General features: G+C 39.8%; 2 protein-coding genes across 10 annotated transcripts; both read right to left on the minus strand.

Annotated features, from left to right (window-relative positions):
* Positions 1 to 80: 80 nt before the first annotated feature.
* On the minus strand, positions 81 to 4,286 carry asf1bb (anti-silencing function 1Bb histone chaperone). Its single transcript, XM_047577382.1, has 4 exons — positions 3,877 to 4,286; positions 2,937 to 3,052; positions 2,562 to 2,738; positions 81 to 1,101 (listed from the first exon to the last, which is right to left on the minus strand). The coding sequence occupies exons 1-4, from the start codon at positions 3,983 to 3,985 to the stop codon at positions 904 to 906; spliced, it is 600 nt and encodes a 199-aa protein (XP_047433338.1). The 5' UTR covers positions 3,986 to 4,286; the 3' UTR covers positions 81 to 903.
* Positions 4,287 to 4,620: 334 nt separating this feature from the next.
* On the minus strand, positions 4,621 to 24,041 carry LOC125003432 (complement C3-like). 9 transcript variants are annotated; one of them, XM_047577370.1, is made up of 44 exons: positions 23,893 to 24,040; positions 22,740 to 22,938; positions 22,419 to 22,581; positions 20,319 to 20,413; positions 18,919 to 19,007; positions 17,807 to 17,889; positions 17,605 to 17,692; positions 17,389 to 17,491; positions 17,130 to 17,250; positions 16,153 to 16,268; positions 15,779 to 15,925; positions 15,343 to 15,442; positions 15,158 to 15,252; positions 14,862 to 15,053; positions 14,625 to 14,780; positions 14,013 to 14,142; positions 13,137 to 13,208; positions 12,571 to 12,768; positions 12,355 to 12,475; positions 12,170 to 12,258; positions 11,928 to 12,067; positions 11,562 to 11,780; positions 11,304 to 11,367; positions 10,989 to 11,078; positions 10,688 to 10,891; positions 10,444 to 10,519; positions 10,164 to 10,323; positions 9,606 to 9,701; positions 9,135 to 9,285; positions 8,701 to 8,786; positions 7,922 to 7,999; positions 7,681 to 7,833; positions 7,541 to 7,603; positions 7,367 to 7,448; positions 7,170 to 7,218; positions 6,632 to 6,719; positions 6,455 to 6,544; positions 6,263 to 6,380; positions 6,049 to 6,138; positions 5,812 to 5,904; positions 5,634 to 5,717; positions 5,419 to 5,439; positions 5,147 to 5,291; positions 4,621 to 5,054 (listed from the first exon to the last, which is right to left on the minus strand). In XM_047577370.1, the coding sequence occupies exons 1-44, from the start codon at positions 23,982 to 23,984 to the stop codon at positions 4,913 to 4,915; spliced, it is 5,031 nt and encodes a 1,676-aa protein (XP_047433326.1). In that variant the 5' UTR covers positions 23,985 to 24,040; the 3' UTR covers positions 4,621 to 4,912. The 9 variants fall into 9 exon arrangements, 7 of the variants coding, with proteins under 7 accessions (XP_047433326.1, XP_047433325.1, XP_047433328.1 ...); XM_047577369.1 differs by having other exon boundaries at positions 17,121 to 17,250; XM_047577372.1 differs by lacking the exon at positions 5,419 to 5,439.
* Between the last annotated feature and the right edge of the window lie 731 nt (positions 24,042 to 24,772).

Genomic DNA, 24,772 nt, shown 5'->3' on the forward strand with positions numbered 1-24,772 from the left:
CGTTTGCTTTCTTCCTCACTAGACAAGGTGGAAAGCAGCTGTATGTAAAGATGAGATGATAAACAGAAAGCAGCACAAGGTCAACAAAACAACCTTTATTAACCCCATCACTGTTACAAATACCAATAGAGAGAATATATAATAAGTACAAAATGAAAACATGCCTTCCCTGTTTGAAGGCAATATAAGCGCTTGCACAACTTATTTACAGTTAGCCTAAACCATCCACATAGCTTGACTGCACAATGGCATCTATTCTATCTTTACCTACAGGCTTTGTGCATTCTTGGAGACAGGCAACATGTCTTGAGAATGCTATTGAGTGTCGGCCTGATAAAAGAAGCCAGTTTGTTGAGTAATCTGGAGAGCCCTCTGGAAAAAACTTTGAACAAACAGCAAATGAAGCTACTTCTTGCAACAGGCTCCCATCATGGGCCATCATGGTTTTCACAGATATGCATCAGATAAAACCTTCAGAATAATAAAATAATTTGCTATTAGCAGCTTCGGCTACATTTGTTCTGACGTCCAAAGAGGACACAGAATGGGTACCAAAGTCAGAGCATGGTTCAAGTCGCAGGGCTGTGAGGTTTTAGCTATCCTGTCTAAAGACTGCTCCACCTTGATGACATGAACATGATCTGAGACAAAGAGGCGATAAATTAAGGCAATTTTGGCTGTGCACATCAAAGAGTGAGTTGAAAGAAAGACGGAGAGGAATCAAAGTTGGTAGCAATTCCAGACCCACCCCATTTTGTGTGAAATGTCCTTGCTGCTGTGTCTGTGCTTCCCATTAATGTTCACATATTATAAAGACATGTCCATGGCCTCCTTGTTCCAATGTGTTTTGCAATGTGAGAATATAGATAAGGGCTTCTTGTCCATTATTTGATCTGACGACTCTTAGATACAGTCCATGGAGTTGTCGGGCATCAATCCGATAGGTGGCATCTTTCCTGGTATACAGGACGGAGGAAGCATCCCACTGATGTTGGGGGACGGGTCTACATTCTCACTGTCCTCCATCTTGTCTGCTACGCCCTCCCAGTTGATATGGAAGCGGGTGACACGAGGGTTGGAGGCCAAAATATTCCTCTGGAGCTGAAAACAATAAAATGTCAGGATTAGAGGAAGACTGTCAAAGTTTTTCAGTTCCTAAATGGACTGATTTGGACCATTTGAATATCATGTAATAGAAATAAAATGACGGAACATATAGTTCCATGCAAAGTTACTAGCTGAGAGTTAATGCTATTGCATCATGTTATATGGATTAACACTGCTCTGATCGTGTCCTTAACAGCATCAGAATTCGTTTGTTTCTCCCATACGTATGCCAACATAGCAGTTAGCACTTGGAAAACTTGAAAATGACACCTTGTAAAGATCCATTTGTCAAGTATTATGGGGAGTTCATCCAAGTCTTTGGCCACAAGGGGGCAGCAACAGATGTGACGATGATCTGTTACAACCAAGCAGTTAAAATCATAGGCTTCAAGTTATACATACTTTGGGACCAATTTCAGTGATCAGATTCAGATTCACAGCTTGCTAGTTGTCTGCCTAGGTATCAGCATCCTGCCTTAGTTCTTTTTTTTGTTTGTTTGTTTTTAATTAGCCAGGTGATAGACTGGTGTTAGACTGTGTCAAGCGCTGCCAAGATGGCAAGGGCCAAAGCCAAAAGACCATAATCGCAAAAAGACCGTAAAAAATATGTTTTTCAGATACTGCATTATGAAAAATGCATGAAAAAAAAAAAGGAAAAAGGAAAAACACAAATAGATAGTAACTACTATAATGCCATTTTCAATTTATGCATTACGTTTGAATAACCAACCACGTGTTTGCAATGCATGACTTTCTATGTGACATTAGTTCTAGTTTATTTGTGTGGACCAATAAAAAACTAAAAAAGAACAGTAACATTCAGAAATCAAATCCCCGTCAGGTATTAAAAAAAGCTACTTTATCAATTAACAGCGAAGATGACAGAGTTCACACAGTCAGCTTTGGCTGTATGTGCTGATAATTGTCTTTTGAAAACCTGATTCTGGAATTTTTAAGTTTATAAACAACCCAGTATGTTATTGGACCCCCTTGCAACCTTTTTGAGGACAAGCCCTTAAAGAAAATTAAACTAATGTCAATGATACATTTTCTATCGGGACTAATATATCATTGAAATGATCACATTCAGCCTCACTATGCATAAACTGACATATCCTTTTTATTGAATAGATACTAAAGTTATGAATTTACTCCATACATTCCAAATTGTTTAAGTTTTTCTTCTTTTTTTTGGACGCTTCAATTATCCAATTGTAAATTTCAGAGCACTAGAGGGCAGCAGAAACATGCATGTCAATACACATTTACCACAAGTATGGCCCATGTACTCCATAGAGTACATGGGCCATACTTGTCTAGATCGCAGGCAATAGTGTATTATTAATACATCAAAAGGAGGTACTAAGATCAGTTTTATCTGCCCCTTCTATAAATACACACCTATCATTGGCAGAAACCTCTGCCATCTGTGTACTTGTGTGCTTGTGTATTACCTGAGTGTAGTCTGGTTTGAGAGGTGGGTTTTCTCGCAGTTCGGGTTCTGTGTATTCATTGTTGACATAGTAACCGATGCGGATGAACTCCTGTCCACGGTAGGTGCAAGTTATAAGGACGACAGTCACTCCTACAGCATCACTCTCTGGAATCAGCCCTGTGTTCGGAGCGTCAGCCTGTATAGCCCATAAAACAATGAACACAAGCAGATGAAGACACCAGAGCAGAAAAACAAATATTACTCATACTATTAAAAATACTATAATGTGCATTTTTCAGATGATTTTCAGTTCTTAAGATCAATGTGCTCAGAGACCCAGCTGCATAAAACGCGACAGAAGGAAACAGGATGACAGTTGTCTGCAATGTCTCACCTGAAAGACAAACATGTGTCTGCCAGCTGGTACAGGGCCAACTAACACAGAGTCCAGAACCTGGTCATATTCTTCACTTTCAGCTGAACCCACATAGATGATTTTCCACTCCAGATCTGACAGCACACACACAAGATAATATGAGATTGTTCTTGAAAGTTATAGTTTGTAGATAAAGTCAGTTACATACGCGTGCATTGCACTTGCAGATATACAAGCAAGCTCGCACGACTGAAATACAGAAAATGGACATTTTGAAACACACCACTCAGTATCTGGAGTGTGTATTCGCAACAGAACGGCCTATTTGGTGCGTTTTTAATGTCTGACAGTAATTTTTATGAAATGATTGTTAAAGATTATGAAAATGTAAAAGATAGGTCCGCTAATGTTAGCATTACTAGACACTGCGTGTTCACTTAATGTCAAAAACTTTGAATAAGAAAAAGATAAATATGTCTTAGAATAAGCTCGTTGTTTCTTTACAATACACCTCGTTCACTTACGACAGGCTGATGGCAGAAAATAATCTTAATACACACATGCTCGTGCCTCCCTCTTGCATCTTTCTGCTGTTCGCGGCAACTTGTTCAGCTTGTTTGTTGCTACAGTAACCTTGCGCGATTACCCAATCAGCTTTCTGGAAAAATCTCCGCGAACCAATCAGTGGAGGCAGAAGGCGGGGCTCACGACACAAACGCGCCAGCGCCAATTTTCAACAACTTGTCAAATGATACATCACTACACGGCTCCTACAACTATTAATACTGAATTTTTATCGAACAAAACAATGAGTCGATTAATAACATACAATAAACCAGACATGCCTGCAATGAAGTTGACACATGAACACAAAGCGCCAGACACAGCTGCTATCCGGGCTAACACAATACGAAGAGTGTTTAATTGGCATTAAATATTAGCTGAAGAAGATACCCACCTTCCGGCAAATCCTCCATGCACTCAAAGGTTATTTCAAACTGAAATGGGTTTCCAAAGGGGCTCGGGTTATCAAGGACAGCGACGTTTAACACTTGAACCTTGGCCATAGCAGAATCTTGCAGATGCACCTCAACCAGGAAAACTAATTAGCTTTTTTTTTCTCTACCGTGAACCTAGTTTGTCGAGTCCCTCGGCACTTTACCACCGCTGTGTTCCCGGAGTGGCTCACACGGGTTGGAGTTGCCTGTCTTCAAGGATGAAAGTTAGAGTCGGAATCTTTTATACTTCAAGAGCACCAACCAACTTCACCCGGTATACAGCAGCTTGGCTAAAGGAAGTACGTCATTCACTACGTCTTCTTCGTCGTCTTTATTTCTAGTAGACCGCGGGTTGTATACGTGCATGCTGCTGCCTCCTAATGTTCATTTGTTAAACAACAGCTCAAAGTAATGGAAAGTCCAGGACAAAGGTATTGTTGGACACTTTTCAGATGAGATAGATAGTATATGAAATATAATAAGTATATTTAGAAAATGCATTTTCTGAAAAAAAAAAAAAGTTTGATGTTGAAAGATTGCCTAATTCTGTGCTACTATGACAAGGTAACTTCTTATATGAGGGATTAATAAACTTATGGCTTATGTCTTATTTTACAGAAATGGTCAGGTATTTGGTCGCACGTAATTGCATTGTGCTAATGTAGGCACAAGGTTTGAGAAGGAAGAACAATAAAACAAAAATCTCAAGTACATCTCAGTTTATTAGATTAGATCAGATTTGATGACACTGCTACCCCCTTTGACAGTATTTTATTACTCTATTTTTTTTTTTTTTTTTATCTGTGGGCCTTGCACCTTAATCCCTAAATGAGTCATCTAACCATGTGCTTCACACTCAGTAGCCTGTGTCTAGTTTATTGAAAGGTGATTTGTTGGCAATGTCCACCTGAAACTCGCATGCCTTATGTAACTTGGGACTAGACAAAACATCTACAAGAAACCCAGGAATGTCCCAGGTAAATTATTTCAGTTTCACTAATTCCGGCACCCACGCTTTGTGAAGTCTTCGACCATTTCATCCATGCCCGAACAGGTCTCATTGAATTTCGGAGTTTTACACTCCGTTTCTGTAGGCCAGTACTCGATCCAGGTTTTCTCACCGAGCACATACTGATACCTGATTTAAAAAGAGCAAGCAGGAGAAATGTTTAAATGTTTACAATATACAAAGGAGAATCAACACACCAGATAAAGACACAGTGAACTTACAATCGACTCTGTTCATCTTTATATATATCTTTGGAAGTGCCCATGATGAGGTAGGTTTTCCCTGTCCTTAGATCTAAAGCCACTCTGCAGTGTGAATAACCTAGGAAGGTGCGCTGTTTACCCTGAGGACCCACATCATAACTTCCTGTAATTAAGATTTAGGAGAACAGAGAGCACAGAAATCATGACAAAATGTCTTTATATCTGCAACTATAATGTAAGAAAACATAGTATTTACTGATTACTGAGCCCCAAGAACATATTGAGCCAACCTGGCAAGAAACACGAGGCGTCTGAAGATCATACAGGGAAGACAAGACCCTCTTTAGTGAGTACAATCACAAATGAGAGAGGAGGTGCTTAAAATATCTTTGTGTTGCCCATTAAATTCAAACTGCTTCTTTTTCGCTTTGAGAGGGAAAATATCACAAAAAAGCAAAGGTTTTAGCAGTTCCAACAGTTTACGCTTTAAGGGAAATTGACCCACCTTCTTTGATGACTTCCAGCACCTCCACTGTGTAAATGTCAGTGGACAAGCCGTCTCTAAACTCCACCAGTCTCACCTTGTACACTAGTGAGAAACAAGTTGCAAACTGTTACCCACCTGCTACTGGCCTTCTACCGGCCTTTTACACAAACAACATACAAAACTAAGAGACTCTTACCGAAATCTATTTTGCTGGTCAGTGTAGTCTCACAAACTTTGGCTGTGCGCACACTATTGTCTACGTTGTCCTTCTTCTGCATACTGCAGTTCTCTGGAGATAGATAGATAGATAGATAGATAGATAGATAGATAGATAGATAGATAGATAGATAGATAGATAGATAGATAGATAGATAGATAGATAGATAGATAGATAGATAGATAGATAGATAGATAGATAGATAGATCCACACACCTTCAGCACATGTGCATTCATCATTTCTGCAGAGACGCAGCAGCTGTCCATCTCTCTTCTCTGGATGGTAGAATTTCACACATTGTGTTTCTGCAGTCAAGAGAAAGATGCTTTAAGCTGCCAGCGAGATTTTGTAGTTGGTAAACAGGATCCACATGTGGTGAAACCTAACGGCAGCAAAAAGCAATCCTGTATTGGTAAATGTGTGTCTCACTGTTGCCGTCTTGATGGTTGTAGTATTCATAGACAGACACAGCAGCTGGTTGCAAGACACCCACTTTCAGCGTCTGATGGATCCTAAAAGTGATCTCCTCTGGTTTTGTGTGAGAAACCTGCCGAGAGATTTGTTAATGAACTAATAGGGCAGGCAGAAAAACAATGGCGGCAGTGAAAACTGATGTCTTACCTTGTCCAGGTGGATGGTGAGCAAGCCTCTTTCTGACTCATCGGGGTTCAGTCTGTATTTTGCAATAGTGCGGGCACGTCCTCTAGACAACTACACACATGAGTTAAAAATGAAAGCACATCTTGTCCTTAGTAACCATAAAGAGTGACATCTGAGCGTTCTGCGTGTGTGTCTTACTAAGTCCAGGTCTTTTGTGTTAACAGTGAAGCCGGTGAGCAAGCCAATATCCAAGACTGACATGGTAGCATCACGCACGTCCTTATACCTTAACGCAGACAGGGATTAAGCAAGGAATTACCAAGAGAAACGGACATTAAAATATAAAAATGAGAAAAAATCTGTAGAAATTGAGTTTAAAATGAGTGTCTGAGTAAATGAAGTGTATGAAGAGAGCACAAAGTCGCACTCTCTAAAAAAGCGGGGTACACTAAAACCCCATAGGTCCCTGTACCGAGAACATACTGTCGACCTGCTGCCATTGTTTCAATAGTTGCAGTATGACTGCGAAAAAATGGATAAAGCATTGATGTGCTTCATTTCTGCCACTTTCTAATTGGGAGTTTTTATGAGTTAGTTTTTGTTACATTTCTACATTTAAAATTTAAAATGACATTTTTAAAACAGCCCGTGGCTTATGAGGTGAAGAAATGAGGAACACTTTTTTAATTACGAAAAAGGTTTGTCACAAACTGTGTGCACCATATTTTGTACTCACAACACTTCTATCTTCAGCTTATATATACTCTGGGCTTCATCCATCTTTTCTGGAGAGTAGATGAGCATACAGTCTTAAAAACTGTCCAAACCTGACAGTGAGCAGATAACAATGCAAAACAGAGGCAAAAAAAATCACAACCTACAAATAATGTAATAAACACAATACAAACGGATAGAGAGAGGGCAGCAAATTACCTGGGATGAGCTGCACCGACAGGTTAAACTTCTGACAGTTAGTTTCCCTCTCTATAGGCAGAATGTAATACAGCGACACCATCTGTCAGGTAGAAAAAATGCAGCTTTTATATCAACAGAATGTCTTTGGCCTTGTTTAGCAGTGAAAAGGGAAAAACATTGTGTTTGACTTACCGTCAGTGTTGCTGCTCCTGGGCCTGTGGCAGTCACCTTCACATCTTGGTTTATACTATTGACCTGCAAGAGAAAAAAACATTTTGTAGAAAGTTCCACAGATGAAAATAATGAGTTACTGTGAATGTATTTGTTTTCACTTTGGAGGTTCTTGTGCCGAACTGGGTTTCCTTGTTAAAGTAGTACTTGTTAGGCTTCGACCTGCCCGGCAATAGGATGTCCACATTCACATAATAATCTGGTTTCTCAGTGGTCCAGTACTCTGCGACAGCCTGATACACTATCAGGGTGGCCTGGGGAAAAATGATCAGTAGTTTTAACCCAGACTACTAAGAGCTAGAGGAAGATGAAGCATCAATACTGACAGAAAATTAGAATTACTTGTGTTGATCCATAGCCTCCATGCACCCTCTGCTGTCTGTTGAACCATCTGACAACAGGTTGGGCTTCCTCAAAGGCCTTTAATGACAGAAAAACACTGAATACAGATGGCTCCATATATTTTTGGACACTGATGCAATTTTGTTACACTTCTCTAATGGAAATGGTTTGCATGGTGCACACTCTCAGCTTATATTAATATTAATATTCACATACAAACCGAAGGACTAGTTTATAGGAACTACGTTCATTTTATAGAGAGACCCACTTTTTCAAGGGTTCATAAGTAATACGACTGACGGACATAATCATGATTAAAATGTTAAATACTTAATGGAGGAACCCTTGTAGGCCATGATGGTGCTTTGTAGTACAGATAGACAATGATTCAAAACAGAGCTTTAAAAGGTAAAGAAGTTCAATATTTTGTAATGGTCGAGTCAGTCAAGCTATTGAATATTAACGTGTCATTTTTTTATGAGCTGTATTTGTACAATTACATTTGCGCCCCTGAAATTAAGAGGCCGAGGATATAAATAGTTGTAGACGGGAATCTGCACATTAATTGACATTGATTTGGCGTACAATGATAATAGTTTCCAAAAATATATCAACCTAAACGTATGACGAATAATAAAATGTATCTTACGCAAGCAATGCATGAAAAAACAACCTTCATATCTGCCTGTAGACATGATTTATACTACTGTGTGCGATTACTTTGTTCAAGTCTCAGAAATTTACTCTGTGACACACACAGATAAGTGGGACATGCTCACCTTGTCCTTGACTAGAGCTAGAAGAGCATAAGCTGTGGCCTCTAGTGTGTCACGGCGTCCCGTAGGTACAGGCCAGTGGGATAAATCTGAGGAAAACACATTTCTGTATTACAACACCATTATTTAGAAAATAAAAAGTAAAACAAATACAAATAACCTTAACATTTTGTTATCTAATATAAAGACATTTCTACATAGTTAAGTGTATCTTAAGCACCTGTATAGTTTTTTTGTACGGATTTATACTGCACTTGTGACAAACTAAATAATGACAAGAGTATTTCTGTTCATACTAACTTAATTCCTAAATAAATATGAACATGGATATTACAAGCTTTGATGAGATTAAGTGTGTTTATTAAATGTCTGGCATGCCAGTGGATCACTTGGGATCTAGTGTAAGTGCTATGGTGGTTTTTGCTGTGTGGTGGCACCTGGGGAACCAAACTTGAAGAGGATGTCCCGGTTCAGTTTGTTTTCATTGGCCAGGGCATACGAAGTCATGGCAACAGAATAAGGGTTGACTAAGCTCGGCAGGCGCTTCTCCAGGTAGGCCACTGCCTTGTCTATGCTGTCTGTCAGCCTCTGGACAGAGGGAAAAGGTGAGGATGAGCTGAATGAAGGGGGGAGGAATCGGAAATCACATAGACAGGATGGCCTTGGGCTGTTGAACTATCACTATCAAAAACTTCTCCTTGACTAGGAATATGTGTGTTTACAGCATTTACTCTACCAGCAGACAGATTTCTTTAATCAAGATTATTTTTTTCTTAGGACGTTAATAGACAGTCTAGTTTTGCTTACCTTTAAGACTACATGAGACATAATGAACTTCAGCTGTCACACTGACAGCTGGACAGTGGAATCGACAAAAGAAAAAATAAAAGAAGTGAAGGAAAACTCACATTAAGCGTAGTGGCACATATTGTTCGTGACTCCTGCATGGCAATGAGGCAGAAGGCCGTCATGGAGGCGTCCTCATCTATGCTGAGGACATTACCCTGCATATTCACACACAACCACGTCAGTGTAATTGTCATTAATACGAGCTGTATTAAAATGTTGACGATTACCTAGATGACCTTAATGCAAACTAACTACAGAGTGACATGTTTTAAAATGTCTGTATGGGGGTTCTGTGTATTTGATGACTCCAATAAATAGTCAAGAGAAGCCAAGACTGCAGCTGTATTTGTCGAGAAAGAATTCAGCCAAAAAACTAATCTGCAGTGAGCACATAGTGGTTTCATTTGCACAAATTGCTCTCCAATGCCAACAGGAACAGAATCCCTCTGCTGACATACATTTTAATCTGGGCTTTTTTGTTGGACGCTGCTCCTGGTCCAGAAGGAGCGATTGCTTGTAATAAATAAACCGATGTGAGCAGGACAACACAGATAACTCTACTTTCCCTGTCAACATAGGAGGACAGAAGAGGAATTTATTGCTTTACAGTCACTCACAGTCATCTCACTATGGGACACTTGTCCAACTTCTGCAAACAATCCATCAGGTTGTTGTGCCTTTTGAATCAGAATGTTGACAGCATCGCAGATCACCGAGCTTTCCACTCTCACTAGATTATGAGCCATTGCAAACACCTTGGCAACATATGCTGTCAGCCTTGTGGAGGTGAGGAGATGATGAAGTAGCTTGGCTTCTCTCTTGTGCATGTATGAAACATTTAATCAACAGAGTGAAAGACTTTCAAACATTTACACATCGATTCATGTACGTTCTCACCAGGTGCTGCTTGGGCGATCTGGATATCCAGCAAAAGACCCATCGTTTTTACGGTAGGCCAGTTGGTTTGTGTATCCTTAATAAAACACAAGAAAACACTTTTTTATTGACTGTTGTGTTTGCAGAATTGTATTAATGAGAAGTTAGTTTGTGTAGTATCTTCTGCTTAAACCAGTGAGCTAAACACTGCGACTCCAAATAAGTATCTAATATCTGTACCAACAAATTCATTTGTGGAACCCACCAGTTCTTATGTGTTCGAGGGCTTCGTAACGTCTCTCGATGCCCATGCTCTCCCACTGGTTGGTTTTGTCCAAATATGTGGTTGCAATGACAGACATGGTCATGTGGATCATGTTCTCCTCTCCACAGCCGGAAGGCTGGTAGATCAGTCTGTCCATTGGTTCCCCACTGATAGTGTTCTTTACCACATTTACCTGCTGTCTTCCTGCAAGGAATCCCACACCAAGCAAGATCGCATGCTTCTTGCAAAAGTAACAATTTACAATAGCACAAAGGTAAAGCCGCAGACACGTATTTCTCACCTGTCACAGAGACCTGTGTGCTGGTGGGTGTGTTTGGGATAAAGTCTCTACGAGGAATTCTACTGTTGATGATTTCCACTTGTTTACCGTCTACAATGGAACAAGTTACCAAAATAATAAACAGATGTGTATTTTAATCAACAGGCCGTTCATTACGTAATGCTGAAAAGAAGTCATTAAACATTAATTGAGAGCAACTGTGACCAACCAATCAGTGGGGAGCTTTTGTCCAGAGAACGACCAATTCTGGCAATCTCACAAAGTACTGATCGTTGAAATGATAAAACTACTGACCTGCTTAACAGGTAGACCTACCTACTCCATTTTTAGTGGGGTCCAAAGTTACAGTCTGAGAAGATTTGATCAGTAAGCCTTCAGGCTGGAAAAACAAGAGAGAGGACAAACATCACAGATGACACAGACAGACAGACAGATAGATAGATAGATAGATAGATAGATAGATAGATAGATAGATAGATAGATAGATAGATAGATAGATAGATAGATAGATAGATAGATAGATAGATAGATAGATAGATAGATAGATAGATAGATAGATAGATAGATGCGTACCACCACCCGCAGCATCTTCATGATTCCATCACTGATGGCACTGAGGGAGTCTTTAGCAGCTGCTTTGACCTCGATGCGGTATTGTCCATCTCTTGTGGGAATAATTATGAAGGGTATAGCACGTGTGCTCTGAGCTCCAATTTTAACCTCCTGACGGTATTTCCCACGCTTAGAAGCGGCACTGCACAGATGCTCCGTCTCAATAAGATCCACACGCACCTTGCAAACATGACATGACATTACAACATGACTGTATCAGGAATGATTTACTTCTTGAGTACTTACTCAATTTACTGCAATTATTTGGATAGATTGCTCGATGGTTTTGTGTAAAATAGCCTACAGCTTACAAGGACCGAGACTTACAGTTAAAAGATCAGAGTAGTAGTTGTGGAGGACTGCCTTAATTTCTATCTGCTCTCCGCGGACAGCAGTGTACGGCAGTCTGAGGTCAATAAAGAAATTTTTCCGGACAATTATTTCTAATGGATCGGCAACGCAGATTCCTTAAAGGTGACATGGGTGACAGAAACAAGACATGAAACACTACAAAGAAGAGAAACAGTTTGATATACAGTAGGCCTTGTGGTTTGACAGTGAATCCTCACCATGAGTTCTTGACAGACTGATGCCTGTGAACTGCCAGGTGGTGATGGAGTCGGGAAAAGGAATATTTCTCTGAAAGGTTGTTGTGTCGCTGAAACAAAGAGGTATAAGTAACACTGTAACAGACAGAGTGGAGAGAGAGCAATCCTCATCGTATTTTGATGAGTGAAGGTTTCAGTTGGCTCACCAGTCAGGTGTTTCTGGTGGGCACGTAGGAAGTTTGATTTCTGACCAGAGCCAACTTTCAGGGAACTTAGTGCGAGAAGTTATATCATTGGTGTCCGCGTAACTGTTGTCATCCTCATCACCTAAAGTTTCATGAAAATGTCAACATTTTGATCTTGCTATAGCAACCAACATGACCAAAGATAAGCACTTCCCATCCCCCGTTCCCTTCTCATACTGCGTCCCAGTTGTAGGCCTTCCCGCTTCTTCTCAGCCCTCTGCTTTTCCATCTCCTTGCAGCAGTGCAGGAAGGCCTCGATGCAGGCTACACCGTCCCAGATGTACTCACTGCGCCTCTCACAGGTGTATGAGAGGGGGGTGTCCCTCATGCCATCCAAACAACAGTCACGTTGAAGTTTGTCTTTATATTGACTAACTGGAAAGAAAGCAGGTTGAGCAGTGATGTGCCAGATTAGACTTCATTAAAGTTTAAAACCACCCACTGAATGTAAGACCAACACATTCTTTAATGCTCATTCTGTATGTGTCACCTCCAGCTCTCAGTTTCTCCAGTACAAGTGAACAAACCACAGTTTTAAAATAGACCCTAAAGAACATGCTACTAGGACATGGATTTATGTAACTGTGGCCTCTTCATCACATCTCTTTGAATGTGCCTTGGCCCAAATGATCGGGAACCCAGTAAAAGTCGTTTCTATCTACCCATTCAAAATAACATCTTGGAAAAACAATTTCTCAGGCAACACCAGAACAAGAGTGAACTGGAAAGCAGATGTTTCTTACATAAGCTGGTGGTGATGTTCATCATATCAGTGGCTCGTCTGCTCCTGCTGGGAGCTGCCGGACATTTCAGTTCTGAATACAAAACACAGAATAGAGCGTTACCAAAAATCTCTCTGTACTTTATATAGGTCATGATATATTGTGCAAGGGCACATGATTGTGACAAAATACTTGGGCAATTGGGGCCTTTGTTATGACTACAGGGAGAACTGGTGTATTTCAGAAAATTGATGGCATCACGAAGAAGGAAGATTACATCTCAAGACAACAGCTGGGAAGTAAAAGCTTGTTTGCAAATACACAATGACCCAAAGCACATGTGGGAAGTTGTGGTGACATGGCTGAGTACTACAAAGTCCAGGTACTGGCGTGGTCATTATCAAGGCCAGTCCAGTCAATTGAAAATGTGTGGGCAGAACTAAAAAAAAACATATTTGAGCAAAGATATCTACAAACCTGAATTGGTTAAGGAATGTCTTGTAGGATCAAATGTGAGTAATGTGAGAAAAATTTTCAGTTCAAACATACATGACTACAGTATACGTAAATGGTACGTTATAAGGGTGCCTGGCAGAATGAAAATACGTAAAAGTAGTTTTTAAAAGAGTGTGGTGTGTATATAGTGTGCCTAAAAGTTTTTGTGTCTTTAGGAGCTTACATTACATTATTACATGAAAATGTAATGGAAACACAGGATCTCCACACCAGTCCTGACTGTTTTGTTCAGCAAATCTGACACAATCTGATCTGATGTTTGTGTGTATGATGGCACTGGACGAAGGAGTTTGAGGAACTCACTGAAAACACAGACAATTCTCAAGGGCACAAAACCTTTTGACTGGCACTGTACGACATTTCAGAATAGGGCAGTCTCACCTTGTCTGTAGGGAGTGCCAGACACTATATTACTCTCAAACAGCAATCCGGCATCATAGAAGACACTCATACTGTCCTTCCCTCCACCTGGTGTGCAGCCTGTGTCATGTTTCTCTACAAAATCCCACACCTGAAGAGTAAAAGTCATACACACAGCAGCGAAGCTTTGGTTATGCCAAATGTGCTGGCAGAATGTGTCTAGAAGCCAATAACGATAACGTAATAACTGGCAAATAACGTAACAAAAGTCCTGAACCGATGACATAACAACTTTTGGCCAATAAGGTAATAAAAAGTTAAATAAAATGATAATGGTATATTATTACGTTATTGGCTCAGTTATTACATTTGCAAAGATTTTTTTTAACAGGCCAATGATGTAATAACCAGCCAATAATGTAATAAGTTATTACATTTTAAAAATGGCAAATTTATTACATTATCAGCTGTTAATACGTTATTGGCTTCTACTGTGTGTTATCATTATATGATATGAGCAATGTGTAAGTTAACTGGAGTCAATTAAAAAGTGGTATTCAGTTCTGAAATACTTAAAAGTGAAAATATGTTAACTTTAAACCCTTTAAAAAAGATGGAGATTAATGAAACTGCCTTTTTCTGGGTGAGACGGTACTTGTTGTTGAGGACGTAGACGCCTTTGTCAACAGCCACCAGCCCCACTGTGGCCCCTGGATCTCCTGTCACTTTCAGGCTGAATGTACTGAGAGGCGCATGAGATGCAGAAGGGTTTGATGGTGCCACTGTCAGCTTAAGGAGGAAGACGAATTGATTTGGGTTAAAACAACTGCATAAAATGCGTTTTTAATTGATCGTTATTGTGTCCCTCACCGAACCCATGCAGGAGTCTTTTACATCCACCCACACAGAGTCTGACACCACTTCATTGTCACTAGGATGGTAGTAAGCCACAATGCGGAATGATGGCAGCATTTCTTTGGTAATGGGAATCATCAGGGAAATGAGTACTTGGTCTTTTGTCCTGTAACGCCCATAATTCACCAGCTGACCTCGGGTCAGGATCTGGGGACCAAATAAAATAGAACGTTAGCATTTACTGTTCAACGCATGCCGTAGCCCACAGGTGGCAAAATCCAACACACAAACAGGTGAGCAGCAAATCTTACCAGGTAAGTGATGTCATTTTCTGCATTTTCCTGCCTGTTGAGGACGAGGTTAATTTTCATGTTATCTCCTGGTTGGACTTCTGCTACATCCACACCTGCATACAACATTTCAGTCAGCATTATTAGCTTCAAAAACTGCTTGGTATTTGACATCACTGACCATTACATAGTGCTTCACTATGTACCTATGTAGATGTAACTGTTGCTTTTAGAGGTATATGGGAGAGCTGTCATGTTGGCTGTTGCTTGCATTGCAGATGAAATACGAGGGTTCTCAGTCTTTGCCTATTATTAAACACACAGGTAAGAATACACACTCAGTAATGCATGCAGAGCAATTATGAAAAGTTACTATCTGCAGCCTGGGTCTGCTAGGATGCCTGAATACAGCCACAATACAATCATATTATATTCATACTGTACAGTACATTGTTTTTGTTGTTTAGTGTGTAAGCAAAGAATCCATTGAATATACATTAACTCCTCTTATATTTGATTGATCAGAGAACATGGGTTATAAAAATAACCTAAATGTGTCTTCAAGGTGTAAAGCCTTATTTTGGTGTTTTCCTATGAAAATTGTTAAACAAAATTCAAACAACAAAAAGTGTCATGACTCACTGTGATTGTAAGTGGTTGAGGATTGTCCGGCGTATTAATAGAAAGCCTTGCCATGCCATTGGCTGCAGTGAGGCCCTTGACTTCATTTGGAACAACCACCACTGGAACACTTTTTGCCGGAGAGCCATCAGGGTGCACCACTTCAATCTGCATTAAAAAAAAATAAAAAATAAAAAAAAACATTAACGATATAAGTAAAGACTTTCTAATACTAGTGAAAAGGTTGCATTTGCAGAAAAACAGAAAACGTCAATGGTTTGGTTTGATGAAAAATGTCTAGCTTATTTAACATGAACATTATTTGGCATGAAATACAAAAGAGGGCAAAGAATTATTGTGGCCTATACAGGCAAATGGAACTAATGCATATTTACCACAACATCAAAGGACATTCCCGGTTTGAAATATTTGGGCGTTTTCTTGAAGTTGATGGCGTAAGCTGATGTGACAATCTGGATACCTTTCAGCTCTGCCTCCACCATTTCATTTCCTGTGAATGTAATCGCACTGTGTATCAGTATGGTTTTAAACTTATGGACAATAGGCATACGGTGAGGTAGGATTTTGTCAAAAAATGAATTTTGTATTTTTAAGAGCATTATTTCTCTGTTTGAAGGTGTATGTAAGCTTATAGTCTACTAGTAGCAAATATGTTAAGTTGACACATTCATCTTTTTCTACAACTGAATAGAAATAAATTATTATTGTTTATTATTTTATTTACTGAATGCATCATTCACCACAATGATTGCAATGAATTTGCATTAGTTTATTATTATTTTTTTTTTGTTTCTCCCTCATCTTACCAGGGAGAATGTGGGGAGAAAAGGGCGATGTTGTAATAGTAAGATGTGTTCCGATATCCCCTTTTTTATTGTTGTGTGGAGACCGGCCAGCTGCCCCGGAGACAAATTTAATAGAAAATAACAGGAGATTTGTGACGCAAATAAACTTATCAGAGTTTGTAATTTACAAACAGATTTTGTTTTTGACAGAACTGGCACCACAACCGGGATTGAAAGAAAAAAGCAGTCTGGGCTTTTGGCAACGCTGACTTTGTGACGATATTTTAGTAAGAAACATTTAACCCCAATGCAGAGACAACAATAGGAGTTGTGTATTTGAATAATAAACGGTCAAGCAGTCCCTAACACTAATAATGGCTGCTCTCCAGAGCACAGGAGGAGAGAATGGATGAACTGGCATTTGGTTCATACACCGATCAGGCATAACTTTATGACCACATACTATATGGAGGCTTAATGTTTTGCATACTTTAGTGTGTGGCAGTTTTCGGTGACCGATGTGTACTATCTAAGCATGCAAATTCAACGTATCTCACGTTTCTCACCGCTGTCTGTCAGCACACTGACTGCCACAAATATGGAGCTCCCCACCAGATCGTGGATGTTCTCAAAGGTTTGTGTGATGTGTTGTCGCTGCAGTGTGACCTGTCCTTCACCTCTCTCAATCTAATGTGACATAACATAACAGCGTATCTCAAAACACATACAGCTGGTTGATACTTAAATGTACAGTCAGATTTTGTAGCTCTAGTAAACAAATGGCAGATGGAGAAACAGTGGTGGTGCACAAGTGTGAGTGTGTACCGTCACTCTCTGAAGCGAGCTGGGAAAAGTCATCTTTTCATCCTGATACACAACCCCAAACAACCCGTAGGCTGTCCCATCCACGGCTTCGTCAAACAGATACCTGAAACCGCAAGTGAGTGGTCTGTTTATTTCTAGGTAAACTACAACAGAGCAGAGCAAAATACAGTGAACCTAAAAGTCCAAAAAAGCTGCAAAACTAAGATCTTAACATACGTAGCTCGGATGTCGACAGTGAGGTCTGTGCCATCCACGTAGAAGAAAGAGCTCTGACTTGTCAGTTTAACCTCAAAACTGGGCAGCACTGAAAGATTCAACATTTTCTACTCAGTGTCCAACATCAAGTAAAAAAAAAAAAAATTGAAGCATTAATGCACAGATTTTGAACTGTGATAGGGAGACCTCTGCTCAAACTTACCATAGTCTTTGACCTCAAACTCTGCAGAGTAGCTCATCTGTGGTTTGCTTTGGAATCTCGCCACCACTTTCCACAGTCCAGTGCTACACACACACACACACAGCATATGAAATGGGCATGCATGACGTTATGTGCAACTCCGCCTTCAGCTGAATGCACTTTGTTTTTGCAGAATGATATATATATATGAATTGTGTTTAGTGTGTACTTACACTAGTTTAGAGCCTATTTTAGGTTTGTTCACTTTTGGAAAACATGTTTATTTCCATTTTCAGGTTAAAGCAGCGTTAACTATGCACCCTCAAAGGCACTTGATGTGGGCTGGCCTACATAGCAATTGTTATTTGATGCAGCTGGGATTGCGAGCTGAGCTTGTTTTTTTAGATTTCAACACTATGCTCAATTTGTGGTACAATACTCAACTTCCACATGTGACACAGAAACAATAGGTTTTCAGTGGAGATGAATCTTATTAATGTGTATTGGGTGGCACAGTGGCTCTGTGGTTACCACTGAAGCCTCCCAGCGAGAATTTCTGGGTTTGAGTCCAGCTCGGGCCTTTCTGGGTGGAGTTTGCATGTTCTCCTTGTGTCGGAGTGGGTTTTCTCCAGGTACTCCAGTTTCTTCCCACCTCCAAAGACATTCTGGTTAGGCTGATTGGTGACTCTAAACTGGTCCTAGGTGTGAGTGTAAAATGGTTGTTTGTCTTGTAGGGCTCACTGAGCACATTATGTTGACATTCACTCAAACTTCTAATAACTTTACACATACAACCATCACATGGATTTATACAGTGCTGCTCATTCACACTCTTTGAAATACACTCATCAGACCGAATATTATGACCACCATCCTAATACTATGTAGGCCTTCCTTGTGTGGTGCATGTCTAAGCAACATCCACATGAAAAACAATATCCTCTTCAGGATATTGTTTTAAGAAGTTAACTGCAAAACTCAAGACATTAGTCTCAGATGTGGTGTGGTTAGTCATACCAAAATCATTTTGTTAAAGTTAGCAATTGGATACATTTATCTAAAAAGATCACATTCACTTCTGAGCATGATTAAATAAACAAAGACATGGGAATAAAATGACAGACAATAATCACCTGACAACTTCATAAAGTTGGAAATATCCAGAGTAGATCCCTGATTTCAAAGAGACTGGACCATACGGCAAAGTTATGCCTTCAGGAGTCTAAAAACAAAAACAAATTTCAGTTTAGGGCAAAAGCTATTACATGAATCAGTTCATTGATTCCATCCTACATTTTTCAAGTTCTCAAATCATTGCCATTGGTGAGTCTGCTTCTGAAATGACACTTGCTATCTCTTCTTTGTTTTGCTGTTTTTGTCGCATTTTACACCTACAGAGGACCTCACAGTGAGGAAGTACGCAGTTTGATCAAATTCTTTGTTTTCTGCCACAGAAGCAGTGCCAATGCAAAGTGAGGTAGGATGCTTGTTCTAATTCCCTCAGTCCCTGTCGCTCAGCTCAGTGACCTATAAATCATACTACAGGACATACTGTACATACAGGTACTTTTTTTAAACTCCAACATTTAAGTAAGCTATAGGTCAGTTTACCACTTCAGTCCACTTTTACTTTCTGCTGGATGGATTTCCATTAAATTGTTGATACTGAATCAAGATAAATAAACAAAGAAACATACTAATAGCATTCTATTAAAAAATGTACAACTGTTCAGAGATTAAATTTTATATTACTCACCTGTTTTTATTATTTTTATTATTTATATCAAAGCAAGTTTTGCATAATTTAGTGTGTTAGTGACAGGTGAGTGCTGGTGAGTGCTGTCTCATTTCTCAATTAATCAGTGGTTAGGCAAAGTCAGGGACAAGCACGATAGTGAAAACTGGGTTTTGAACTAACTATACGCTGATCCGGCATAACAAATACTGTGTAGGTCTCTCTTGTGCCTCTAAAACAGCTGTGACCCTTCAGAGAACTGGCAGCAGAATGTTGTTAGTGGGGGCCTTTGGGTCCTATTTACTTGAGGGGCCTCTGTTAATCATCCCACAGATATTTGATCAGTTTTGGATCTAGTGAGCTGGAGGCCAGGTGTGCTGTTCTCCATGATTTTTGAGTTGCTCATAAACTTTAGGAACTTGTTTTTTGTGAGTGTGTGTGTGTCAGGCTGCATCCTGCTGGGGATGTCTGCTGCCATCAAGGGGTGTCATTGCTATGGGGTGGTGGTGTCTGGTCCGGTCTAGGTGGGTGGTACATGTCTAAAGAAACATCCACATGAATACCAGATCCAAACGTTTCCCAGCAGAACACTGAATTGTCACAATATGGTCAATGTTATTTATTTTGCCCAGTTTTAATGTTGTGGCTGATTGGTGTTTAATGGTAATCCACCAAGTTCAGATGGTAATCATACAAAATCAGAACTGGTGAAGGTAAAAATATGGAAATTATCTTTATAGATTGATCATTGATTCTACAGTATTACATTAAAATCTGCTATTATGAAAGATACAATACCACAAACTCAATGGCTATGGAAGTGTCAGTGAGGGTCCCGTTAATCCTCTCCACAGGCTCCATGCGCGGTGTCAATGCAAACATCCTATAATGAACTGAAAGAAAGTCATGTTTGACTTTTTACACCAAGACGATTCATTCAGCTTAATTTGCTTAATTACTCTTAGATTTTGGAAATCAACTAAATTCTGGATGTCATTAAACCAAAGAACAGGATATACTTTGATATTTTTAAAGGTACACCTACTATAGTAAGCAATGCCCAATTTTCAATAATAATTATAAAATGAGAAGTGTATACATTGTAATATATCCCTCGCTGTTTCATTTACTAAGGTCACTTTACAGATTGTACCTCTGTGTTATTTGTACGCTCATCTCCAGAGAACCCTGGGCCTATCATTTCCATTTTTTCTGAAAAAATAATTACATCTTTCCACTATATTATTATTCTATTATTCAGTGGCGTATTTGCATTAGGGGCACAGCCCCACCAGAGGGCGCTGCTGTGCAGGGGAGGATTTTACACTTTTATAGGCATCAACAGTGTTATTGCGCCGAAGTTAATAAACCTTGTTCCCAATGAAATATCCACAGAAGAACGCAATGTCCTCTGTACACACTTTTGCGGTGTAGTTGTGTGAATAGTTTGTTTTGCTCGCTGGTTCCCGCTCGGTGGGGCACAGCCAAGATGGCCCTGGCCTGGCAGTGTTGTGGACTGGTGAACTGCTGTGCGTGAGTGCTGTGTACAGCACAGTGGGCAGTGGGGCTGAAGTTCAGGGCCCCAGAGCTCCTCTCATTGGCTGATCTGAAGCAGGTCTCTCTAGCTCAGCTAATTCACGTTTCATTCAATCACTGCATGATGAATCGAGTTGACTCTGTCTGTCTATCATTTTATTTGTTCCTTATTTTCTTAAGTTCTTAACAATATCGTTTTTTTAACAGCCCGGAAGAATACTGCCTCTCTGACAGCCAAGTCAGAGTGAATCAACTTAATTGACAAACTCATCAGTCTCATAGAACCGTTCATTGTATCCGTAGCTACTGAAGCTCCATCTGTCCATAACTACGATATGTTAACAGAGACTCTTTCATGAAGATGTAGTAACGCTGTATCAATTAGCAGGCAACAATCAGTTAGCCTACTGTTCTACGGTAGCACAGATGGCAAACAGAAACTGAACTAAAATATAAATGACAACATCACTACAGCTAAACACCGGTCTGTTAACATACACAATAACATACAGATACACTGAAAGAGTCTGCCAGTCAAATGATAGCAGCATGTTTTACACAACCTCAGCATGATACCTTAGCCTCTTAGACACTAGGGTTAGCTCCTCTCTCCACCACATTAGCCCCAACAGTCTCTCTTTATTCTGATATTCTGGCTGTAGGTGTGTGTTCGCCTGTTTGTTTGTGTGTAAAACAGAGTGCTGAGGAGAACTGGAGAGACGCACGCATTGCAATAAGTTCACAGCTCTCACGGCACACATGAGATTTCTCACGCCAAAAAATGACAAAACACGCTGCACATAGACTTTAAGAGAATCAATCAATCGGCCAATCTGTGTGTCCGCCAATGTCAGCGGCCAGTCAGCCGATCAGAAAATAGTATTTGTCATTGCTGGATGAAACAGGAGGGCCCCAGCCACCCAACTGGCGATATGTGTGCGTATGTGTGTGTGGGACACAACCTCAAGGAGCTGTTTACCTCTCTGCTGATGTTCGGTGGTGGTATATTGTGTGTGGCGATATTGTATATTGATTGCTGTGTATTGGGTGTGCACCATTCACACCATGAGCTGTGCATTGTGTTTTGATATGATAATTTATGTCCTTCAGCTGCAATTTTGTGGTCACCTGTTTGTTGTCAGGTACTGTTGTCCTCTCTTCCACTTGCTACTGTGTTTTTGTTATGATGGTATTGATTGTGGTATGTGTGCACTGCATTATGGCATGGCCCCACCAGAATTTCCAACCCAAAATCGCCACTGCTATTATTTCATCTTGTAACTTGTTCTTCAGTGGAGAAACCAACAAGACAAATACATCTTAATTTTGCGTTGTGTTTCTCAGTTGAGGCGTAGTAGTCACCTTTGCTGTTGGGTGTGTACAGGGTCTTGTCTGTCTGTATGAAGATGTAGCCATAGTGGAAGGACACTAAGACGATTTTCTCGAGTTTTACATCAGGAAAGTGAGCTTGCAGGTAAACATATTGATTCCTGCTGGGGTCCCTACTGAAGTCTTCATCTGGGATCTGCAAGTATGGAGAGATGGTGAAGGGTCTTGTTGTATCTTCTCATATTTGTAAATAGAAAAGCAGTGTGTTTAAGGGGTGGATAGGTTCAACAAGCCTTTATAATGCCAGTATTCGTGTTTAAGCAACATGCACATATTCCATTAATTCTGCGTTACCTGAATTTGTCCAAATCCCTGAAATGCGTTTCCACTGTTAAGGGTAACAGATGTGAATGCCAGCCGTTTGGACTTGCTGGGATAGTCCATTACGCTGATTACGACAGCAAAAACACTGTCATCTGTGCAGTCCTGACACTCCACAAAGATGTTTTCTGTCGTTCCAACGCGCAACAAGTTGGGGGCAGACATGACCTTCCTACGCAGAGAGTGAAAGACAAGCAAACGAACCAAGGAACCATAGTGCAGTTACCTCTGACAATTAAAAAGGTTCACTTAATTTGTAATTAATTATGTCAACTGTTGTTTGTGTTTTTTAAAATGTTGGTTTGACTAAAAAAAAACAAAAAAATCAACAATAACAATATTTTTCTGTTGTTTTTTTATGCTTCAGCATGGCCTTCACATACAATGAGTGATCCATTGATTATCTTGACTTAGATCCAGCATTGAATCAATGAAACATTTCATCAGTGTTCCAGGCAATATTTACTGTGGCACAGCTGAAAAACAACATTATGGCTAACTGTGGGCAGCATTAACATAATTTGTGTAGCTCGAATTGCACACTTTAGATTAGATTCAATGGGAGTGAGTGGAAGATAGTCCTTATTCCATATCAGTAACCGTTCTGTTATACACAAATGCTTATATACCTTCTCCTAAGGCTGTTATTACTTTAGTATATTTTCTGAAACACAGTGAGACCACAAAAATAGTAGACTGTGAAGGACAATCTGGCGGTTTAAGGCCATAAGTCCACCAAAATATTTAAGCAATTATATTTCACTAAAAAAGACACCGATGCTTCTCTGCCTCAGTGTCTCAGTGGAAAGAGAAAGATGTACAATATTTTGTTACTGTACATAGTCCATCACTTCTAATGTAAAACTTTACATGCAATGTTTTCTTAGATTTTTCCTATTATTTTTATTTATTGATTTATTTTGGTATCGTCATATTTGTCGCCATATTTGCCTGGACTGATAATGATGGGTGAAGACCAAGAATTTGATATTAGATCATCCAAATTAACGCCACTGGAGACACTGGTAATAAACAAAATAAATGTAAAACTTGGAGTTAAGAGCAGGAACATTCACTGATCCTTTTTCACAGACATTAAAGAGGACTGTAAAGTACATCTACTTACATTGGAGATCCATCGGTAAGACAGTTCAAGGAGAAAATCAGTGTGGCTAACAGACACAGCTGAGTCCCAAACATCCTCCTGCTTGGTTCCATATCTGCTGTTGTTGTCCTGCTCTGCAGCACCGTTCTTTTATGTGCCTACCTCCCTCCTCCAGCACTATAACTTGTCTTCACAACTACTACCCTCCGTAGTCTTTTTAAATGGTTAAAAGTAGCTTGTATTTTGGAAGACTCGCTGGATTAAAATGTGAAATGTGTGATGGCTAAAATAGAAACCCAATCTTAATTTCATAAAAAAATAAATAAAAAAAATGGTTGAAGCATGCCCCTTTTCTCTGTACATTGTCAAATAAAACTGTTTCAAAACACTCAACAGCATGGTACTAAATGGCACACTAGTTGTGTGCCTGACATGATGCCATTACTGACACTAGACCAGAGCAGATCATTTTTATGAGGCTTAAACCAATGCATTAAACAATCATTGTGGACTAAGGTTTTTAATGTGCCACATTTCCCTAATGTATAGGTAGTAATGCAATGTCTCATTTTAGTGTGTATATTGGTGTGAGTGCAGACATGTGTGTGCTTGTGTATGTGTAGTGTGTATGCGTGTGTGTGTGTGTGTATACGTGCACATATACATGTGTGAGTGTGTTTATGTGTCTGTATGTGTACATGTCTTTGTAATGTTTGTGTTGCATTTTTGTAGGAAAAGTGCTATATAAATAAAGTTTGATTGATTGATTATCACCTGGAGGTTGTTCACTTGGCTATCTACATAGCTCCCAGACACAAGCCCTGAAAAAACACCAGAAAACTACAGAACATATGACATAGACCTAGAGCAGGGCTGGGCAATTAATTTCTACAGGGGGCTC

The sequence above is a fragment of the Mugil cephalus genome, chromosome 2 (assembly GCF_022458985.1).
Source record: "Mugil cephalus isolate CIBA_MC_2020 chromosome 2, CIBA_Mcephalus_1.1, whole genome shotgun sequence".
In the NCBI taxonomy this organism is placed as follows: domain Eukaryota; kingdom Metazoa; phylum Chordata; class Actinopteri; order Mugiliformes; family Mugilidae; genus Mugil; species Mugil cephalus.

Coding starts and splice junctions, on each gene's coding strand:
- asf1bb (XM_047577382.1), bottom strand. CDS start 3,985: ATGGCCAAGGTTCAAGTGTTAAACGTCGCTGTCCTTGATAACCCGAGC. Junction 2,739..2,936: donor GACACATGTTTGTCTTTCAG/GTGAGACATTGC, acceptor TGGGCTATACAG/GCTGACGCTCCGAACACAGG. Junction 1,102..2,561: donor TCAAACCAGACTACACTCAG/GTAATACACAAG, acceptor TATTGTTTTCAG/CTCCAGAGGAATATTTTGGC.
- LOC125003432 (XM_047577369.1), bottom strand. CDS start 23,984: ATGGAACCAAGCAGGAGGATGTTTGGGACTCAGCTGTGTCTGTTAGCC. Junction 17,492..17,604: donor ACTGTCGACATCCGAGCTAC/GTATGTTAAGAT, acceptor TTGCGGTTTCAG/GTATCTGTTTGACGAAGCCG. Junction 13,209..14,012: donor TGGCACTCCCTACAGACAAG/GTGAGACTGCCC, acceptor TTTTGTATTCAG/AACTGAAATGTCCGGCAGCT.